We start from the raw sequence: 7,934 nt of genomic DNA on the forward strand, positions 1-7,934 counted from the left end.
TATAAGAAAATCGGCAGTTGATATCGCTTACGAATAATTAGCAGCATTTGTTTTTCCAAGCTTCATATTATTGCTTCCTTTTCACAACACCGCACCTCTGCCAATTAATCACAATTAATAAGTCCGATACCACAGCTACAGCTCCACTCTCACGCAGTGTGATTCCCGTGCGCACGTGCACGGGACGCCCACGACCAGCAAATCGCGCGCGTACCTCGGTCAAGCTGGCCAAGCTTGCAGTGGCAGCGGGAAGCCGCGGCGAGCGGCCCGCCTACGGTTCCAGCGGCTGCCGCTAGGAGGCTTTCTGTTCCAATTGGCTCGAAATTCACAGATACATATTGCTCATTACTGACATACACTAGTGAACTAAGGAGGTTTTTCTTAAAAAGATATTAGCAGCTTTTCATCATTTTCATCACAACTGTGGGCATGAGTAAATAAAATAATTTAGCTCAACGGAGAAGCGTCACTTGCTTCGAAGGAGGGTCCTTGTAATGGAGTATATAAGTGGAAGCAGCACCCTAGTGCGTTTATAGGATGTTGTAGCATGCTGGTCTCTTATGTGTGAGGGGTGTTCTTTCATCTCTGCTCTGCTTTGAGCCATATTCATTTTAACTTCCCTTGTAAAATGTTCACATTTTTGCACGTGGCAGCATATCTCCTACCTAATTGGTGCGACAATAATCGCGGTGGCTCAGTGGTTAGAGCGCTCGGCTATTGATCCAGAGTTCCCGGGTTCGAACCCGACCGCGGCGGCGGCGTTGGAGGCAAAACGCTAAGGCGCCGGTGTGCTGTGCGATGCCAGTGCACGTTAAAGATCCCCAGGTGGTCGAAATTATTCCGGAGCCCTCCACTACGGCGCCATTTCTTCCTTTCTTCTTTCACTCCCTCCTTTATCCCTTCCCTTACGACACGGTTTAGGTGTCCAACGATGTATGAGACAGATACTGCGCCATTTCCTTTCCCCCCAAACCAATTATTATTATTATTATTATTATTATTATTATTATTATTATTATTATTATTATTATTATTATTATTATTATTATTATTATTATTATTATTATTATATTATCCCTTCCTTTACGGCGCGATTCGGGTGTCCACCGAGATGCGAGAGTATTGAAGAAAGAAAAACTTTCCTTCTTCCATGTGTGAGAGTGAGACAATTACTGCACCATTTCCTTTCCTCAAAAGCCAATTTTTTCCCCGCTAAGGATTCTAACCAATCGTAATCCACAGCGGGATGCAGGTTGCAGTGCTCCAACAGGGGGCGCTACGGAATGTCAACAAGATGGAACACGTGTGGGGCCGTAGCCATGCCATCGTTGCGTCGCCAAACGTAGAACTGTTGCAAATGTCATAGAGTCGCCATTCTCTGCTACAGTAGTTCCTCATTATTTATTGTTGATTCCATCGATGGATGCGTTTGCGAAAGATAAACTGGAGCGTCTTGAAGGTGCCGATGCAAGCCGGAAGGGGACCATCGATTCCAGGATTGTTGATGTCGTCTACCAATTGAACTCGTTCCCTCAATACTGCACGACCAGCTCGTGTTCAGGGAGAACCATAGTTTTTTCAGGCGCAGAAGTAAGTCCATTTCTGCATTTGAGATGGCTGTTCGCTCGCCAATGTTGCAGGCATAAACAAACAAAGTGATCTTCGTGCTAACGAGAGAGGATCGTTATAGACGATTCCAAGCGTAGCAGGTTGTAAACTTAATATTGTAGCCGTTTTCGCCACCTGCAAGCGTTTTTCGAAACCAGCGTCTAGGAGTGTGTGGCAAGTGACAACTGTTCAAAGGGTTGTGCGAAAGTGAGATGTTCCTGAAATACGTTGTGTGCAGAACATAGAGAAAACTCCAAAAGGAGTGGCCTTTTTGTATTCTGTCTTCTTGCTGTCGAGAGATGCGAGTACTTCTGTAGTAGAGATGGCAGAATGCTGCTTGACAGAGTGAACGAACCGCCTTGATGGGTTAGAACCGGTGATTCAACAGTTTATGTGGTGGTAAGTAAATAGAACATTTTCGGAAAGTTATTTTTAGTGACGGGCGTATAGTCTTCTAAACTTCTAAAGTATGCATTTTCGGCGAACTTTAGGTAATTATTCACACTCCTGTAATTAAACCTAATTGTTGGTGTATGGGCATGTGCCATGTGCTCGCAGTATGGGAACCCTAACTGCACCTGTCAAAGACATATAAAGTTATTTCTAGTGATGGACATAAACACCTAAAGAATGCATAGATGGCAAATTTGAGACTTTGAGGTAAAGTAAAGCTTACCCACACCCTTGTTAATAAGCTTAGTACGTGAATATGCCAACAGTATGTATGGACTTGCCTGTTAAAAATGGTCGTGAGAGTAAGCATGTGGCTTCATGCTATGAGTATCGTTTAGCGCAACCAGCTAAAGACATAGTGCCTTCTTTTTTTTTATTGCAGTCTGATGACGAGAAGTCAGCAGTAAAGAAAGGATGTCAGTGGCACCTTGTCACACATGATCTTCTTACAGAGGACGAGTTGGTAAGCGTGATAACATTTGGACTTCATGGGGCAGCAAGGAACATTCCACTGTCATGAAGCAGGTCTGTGCACTAGTACAGTTGCATTAACTGCAGTGTTTAAAAGCCACGGTTGTTGAAGTATCAAGCACTTCTGTAATTTCCTGTTGTAGGTTGATTAACTGTTCCGAGGTGTCTCTCATTTTGTACAAATATCTTAACGTATTTTTTTTTTACCCTAGGGCAAAGCTGCACAACACTCAAAGCAATCTGTAACACTCAAGTTTGAGCCATTCATCCTCCATGTTCGGTGTCACACTTTAGAAGCAGCGCAGAAACTTGTGAGTAAAAACAGCATTTACCAGAACATTTCTGAAATATCTTTGTTTTTCACTGTAGCACTGAAATGTGTTTGTGAAATGCTTCAAGGGAAATGTAGAGTTTTTGATTTAGTCTTTTATCTTTTATATGACTGTGGAAAGCATATGCAGAGTCTGAAATTTTACCAGGCATTGTAGAAAGTCCCTGCAAAATGATGTGCAAATTTCAAGCATGAAATGTCTAAATATCACTCAGCTATGCTACTTGTGTTCTGCTCACACACACACATATGCACCACTTCATCGTTCATGCTACTTACATATGTTCAGCTGTACTGCCCGTAACATCGGTTATGTTTCAGATACCACAGCAGCTAATGCTGCAGGAAGTGTGCCCTTCACTTTTTTAGAACGTTTCCCATTTAAGACCCCTTACCAAGTTTTGGAAATTTTCGGTAAAGAGGGAGTGTATTTAGATTGCATAGTCATGATTGTCTTTTCAAAATACTAGTGTTCCATGCCATGGAAGACTACAGAAAATTTCACTAAAGCCCACTTATGCTTCCTCTTGACAGAGCCAGCACCATTTCTTTCAACAGTGAAGAAATGGGTGCATCCACACTACATGTGTAGCCTAGAGAATTTCGTTAGTTGATCATCTTTACTTTTTATATGAGCGATGAGGGAGATTCCTCTCCAGCATCATCTTGTTAGTACTGTGCAGTCATGATCTTTCATTGCACTGTTCATTTTCGGACATGAAAGCGAAAGTGCTTTAGCATCAGTTTATAGACCTTTCCAATAAGGGCTCCTTGGGTGTCGTCACATTGCTCGCTGGGCTGTTGTGTGCACCCTGTGCTAGCGTGATAGAAGCGGCAGCGGAACTGTTTTGCGACAACCCAGAGAGGGTGCGTTTTGACATCCTCCTCGCCCAATGGAAAGGTCTGTAGTCCGATTGCATTGCAATATTCCAAATCTGCTGCCCCCACGCTGCTATGCTTTACAGGTTTGTCGTAGTCATTAATGTTTTAGCACAGCCTGATGTGTAATGCCTCATGCATAGCCTACAAAGTGAGGCTGCAACTGTTAGTATGATGTGTCAAAATTGAATTCATTGGTATCATATGTAGTATTACATTGCGCGGCTTTCATCACTAGAGTTGTGATTGCTTCACTATTCTTCCTGTACTGAACGCTGTGCAAAACAACATCATGGAATTCATAGCCCACCTACCAGGTATTAAATTTATGCGATTAGCTTGAACGTGTATCTACCGGAATGACTCAGTGGCTTTGTTTGGTATTCGGCTGCTGGTCTGAAGGTTACGGGATTGAATACCAGCTGTGGCGGTCACATTTTTGATGGTTTTGAAATGCAGAAGCAGCCATGTGCTGCACGAGGTGAATGCACTTTAAAGAATGTATGATGGTCTAATTTAATTCAGAGCCTCCCACTGTGCCATCTCTCATAGTTCATGTACAGCTTTGGAATGTTAGACCTCAAATATCATACCGGATTAAGTTAAGCGGGTACAGTGGAAGGATTATGAACTGGATTATAGGGGCTAAATATTGTTAGCCTGATTTGTGTTTGGTGCTCTAACTGGAGTGAGATCGTTGTCATGGTGACATGTTTTGCAGGGAAATTTTTTTCTTCCAGCTAATTTATAAGTCCCTTGCTTTGCCTTGTGTTTACAGCTGGCCTTGAGCATAGGGGCTGGCTGTCGCAATTCTGGCATCATGCTGAGCAAGACAGGGAAGGTTCATGTGGTAAGTATTTGGCGGCGCCATTACAAAACCACAAACTGCTTAATGGCTTAAAGGGATACTAAGGACAAGTTTGTCGAGCTTTTGGTTTTAGTAAAAGCCAATGGGAGATCTTTTTTGACTCCTTTGGCTTTTGTTTGGCAGCAAAAGATGCTGTAATTGCTAAAAAATTTTTAGTTGTAGTTAATGTTTTTTTTTTACTTTTTTATGCGAAAACTGTGCTAAAAATGTTTTGCAGTGCTTTTTATGCTGTGTTATGTTTGTTTCTATCTTATTTCCCACTCCTGCCTAAGGCCTCAAATAAGGCTGGCAGTATCTTCGAAATAAATAAATAAATAAATGTATGTTTCCCATTAATATGATTCAAAGTTATTCAAAATGTTTTCTTTAATTTTTGACATTTAATCTTATTTTCACCTTCACTGTGGGATGAAATTGCACTGGCAGTAGATCTGCATGAGCTGCATGCTAGGCAGATGCATTATCCTTCCTTTCCTTTTTCCATGCAGCAAAAAAATTTCGCCATTAGCACTGTTTACTTGGGCAAACAAAACAGCCAGTGGTGTCTGTATGAGTTTTTTGTTTTTGCTCTTTCCTAGCTTATGAAAGCTTTGTTTATCGAAAGTGGTCTCTTTGTCATTAAAAAATGGTAATTGATTGATCGCGGTCAACTTCATTTTGCCCTCAGTAGCCCACAGATCAACAGCAGTGAATTTTGTATTGCAGGCAATCCGGACAACGCTGTCAATGGAGGTTCCCCTTTCTGACAAAGGAAATGTCTTAGTTACGCCTATGGTTGGTGCTTTCATTGTGTTAAGACTCATCTGCAGTTTAGGATGACAGTATATCCTGTATTGCATCATTAGTTCTCTGAATTCTGAAGTGCACACAGTACACTCGCTAATGCATTGACATTTTGCTTTTATGTAGTACTTCAAGTTTCTAACGCAGCAGGCAAATGAAAAAATGGAGGAAAACTGGAAGCGGCTGCAAAGGTATCTCCTTTAGCATATGCATGTATTGCTCGAACCCACTTGGTTTTATTATTTCTATATTCAGATATATTTGTATATGTAATGTGAGCTTAAATATAGCAAGCATTTTTTATTGCACATTATCGACATGATGCATGGCAGGCTTTTCTTGCACGCCTGTGCTGTTTATTTCCAGGTTCGCAGCTGCACTTGAGACACTTCATTATGAAAGCGCACAGACGGAGAAGAGGCAGAGGCCTCGAAAGAAACCACTTGCAAGGGAGAAAACCAAGACAGTTTCCACGCCAGCTGATTATGATGAAACCATTTCAAGGCTGTTTGACATGTCCACCTGAGGATGTGAATGCTTTGTCTGTGGGCGGCATTAAACAGTCACTTCTTTTGTGTCTACACTTTTGCGTGTTAGAATACCATACTTGCATTATGTTTGCCTGCTGTGTTCACTTGAAATGTTTGGCCAAGGCATGATGAGCATGGGAACCATGCTATGATATGTGCTTTAATCTTAGTGTCATCAGTTTTTAGATTTTTTATGTAGAAAAGATGTTTTCTTCACATGTTTACTCATTTAAAATGGGGAGCCAAAACTGCGATCTGTGAAGCAGCCCTCTTTGTTTTTGGGTTTCTCAGAATGTGTAGCTGTACAGTACTGTATCCATAAATCTACATTGAGGTGGTATGTGTGCCTTTTTATTTCACTGTGGATGAAGGTGAGATTTCATGAAAAATGAACCACAGTGTATTCATGAGTATCATTTTCAGCACCAGTGATCTGTCTGGAAACTACTTGGCCTTTGTTTTGTTTAATAAGAAGTTGGCTACTTAAGGACACAGAGAAGGCTAAAATGGGGAGAAAAAATGCAATTTTTGGTTTTCTAGCAATACCGAATACTGTAACTGTCCTGAACATTATTTATTGATTTGCATGTGTTTCCACCTTTTAGTAGAGTGAGAACAGCCTGGTTTTCGTAGCTTTTCATAGCTGGCTTTCGTTGGCATGCCAAATTTCTTTGGAGCTTGCATTCACTTGCATATCTGACACATAAAAGTGTCAGAAGTAGATTATTTTTAATAGCTGTCATGTAAATCGAGAAGTACATTGTGCATTTTATGTTCTCTGTGTCGTAGGTCACTAGTGGGTCACGTCGTGGGTATTCCTGCTATGCGGCACGAATACCGAGTCTCGCGATAAAACCCCAGGACAGCTCATATTTTTCTAGGACCCTGCGAAAAACATGCATGCTAGGTCGCTATTGCCACCTGTTTGCAGTTCCAAGAAGTTGGCTTTGCCAGTGGCTCACTGATGCACCGTACCCAAGAAAATTTAAATGTGGCCCACCAATGGGTCACGATGAACAAGGATTAGGGCTCTGAATATTGCTTCCGCAGTGAACGTGTTAACACTGACGTGTCTTATTCTACTTTTCTCACCTCGTGTGAGGTGCATAATTTCAGTCCGGCATGGTTATTTTGGATTTTTCCTGTTCTTGGTTGAAGACTTGGAAAACATGTAAGGCTGTTTGGGCTAAATGCATACACTGGACTCTCATTAAATGGAACCTCAAGGGACCGGGAAAATATGCTCCGTTTATCAGGAGTTCCGTTTAGAGAGAGAATAGAGGTTTAGCATAGTGTGATTTGCAGCCACACTACACTATGAGCACAAGCTTTATTGCACAAAAGTAAGCTGTAAATTATTGTTGCAAAGTACTACAGGAATTAAAAAAAAAATGGTGAATAGATCAGTCACTCATTCCGCCTGTAATGTACAGTGGGAATGGCCATTTATTCAACAGTGAAGGTCGTATTTATACTTGTTTGCAATAGCTCGTGCAACCATTTTTTTTTTTTTATGAATGGCGCCATCCATACTTGAGAGGCTGCGCAGGAACTGTTCTGAAGCTTCCTCTTGTTCAAATAAATTCTTCAGCATCTGGACTGCTGATTCTGCCTGCGAAAGTGTTACAGCAACGTTGTTGTGGTGGTTGTTACCCTCACACGATGGCACATGCCCACACAGAGGGATTGTCCAAGAATTGGTGAACAGAGTCGGTGGCCTCGTTTTAGGGCTCATCTTCCTCCTTTTCGTCTTCACTTTCCTCGTGGCGAACATCAGCTACAATGTTTTCCACAGTTTTTTTGGGCATGCTGCCGCATCACTGTCAATCTTAACATAGTCATCAAATTGAATTCTCAGTGCAGCACAATTCTCCAGCAGCGGATCTTCCTCGGCTGCATCATGGACATAACGCTCATCTTGTGCGAAAGGTTTTTCAGCAGTTGCGGCGAACACCGCAACCCCCTTCCTATTTCGAAATCGAAATGTTTGCAACTCTAAAAACCAGCAGGC

General features: G+C 42.0%; 1 protein-coding gene across 1 annotated transcript; it reads left to right on the top strand.

The window, feature by feature from the left end:
* The first annotated feature begins 1,275 nt into the window (after positions 1 to 1,275).
* Positions 1,276 to 5,976, top strand: LOC144136584 (tRNA wybutosine-synthesizing protein 3 homolog). Its single transcript, XM_077669042.1, has 7 exons — positions 1,276 to 1,590; positions 2,444 to 2,524; positions 2,745 to 2,843; positions 4,521 to 4,592; positions 5,316 to 5,384; positions 5,520 to 5,584; positions 5,760 to 5,976. Exons 1-7 carry the CDS (start codon positions 1,420 to 1,422, stop codon positions 5,917 to 5,919), a joined length of 717 nt encoding a protein of 238 aa, XP_077525168.1. The 5' UTR covers positions 1,276 to 1,419; the 3' UTR covers positions 5,920 to 5,976.
* Positions 5,977 to 7,934: the final 1,958 nt, after the last annotated feature.

Source organism: Amblyomma americanum, chromosome 6, assembly GCF_052857255.1.
Source record: "Amblyomma americanum isolate KBUSLIRL-KWMA chromosome 6, ASM5285725v1, whole genome shotgun sequence".
In the NCBI taxonomy this organism is placed as follows: Eukaryota; Metazoa; Arthropoda; class Arachnida; order Ixodida; family Ixodidae; genus Amblyomma; species Amblyomma americanum.

Coding starts and splice junctions, on each gene's coding strand:
- LOC144136584 (XM_077669042.1), top strand. CDS start 1,420: ATGGATGCGTTTGCGAAAGATAAACTGGAGCGTCTTGAAGGTGCCGAT. Junction 1,591..2,443: donor TAGTTTTTTCAGGCGCAGAA/GTAAGTCCATTT, acceptor TTTTTATTGCAG/TCTGATGACGAGAAGTCAGC. Junction 5,385..5,519: donor ATGTCTTAGTTACGCCTATG/GTTGGTGCTTTC, acceptor GCTTTTATGTAG/TACTTCAAGTTTCTAACGCA.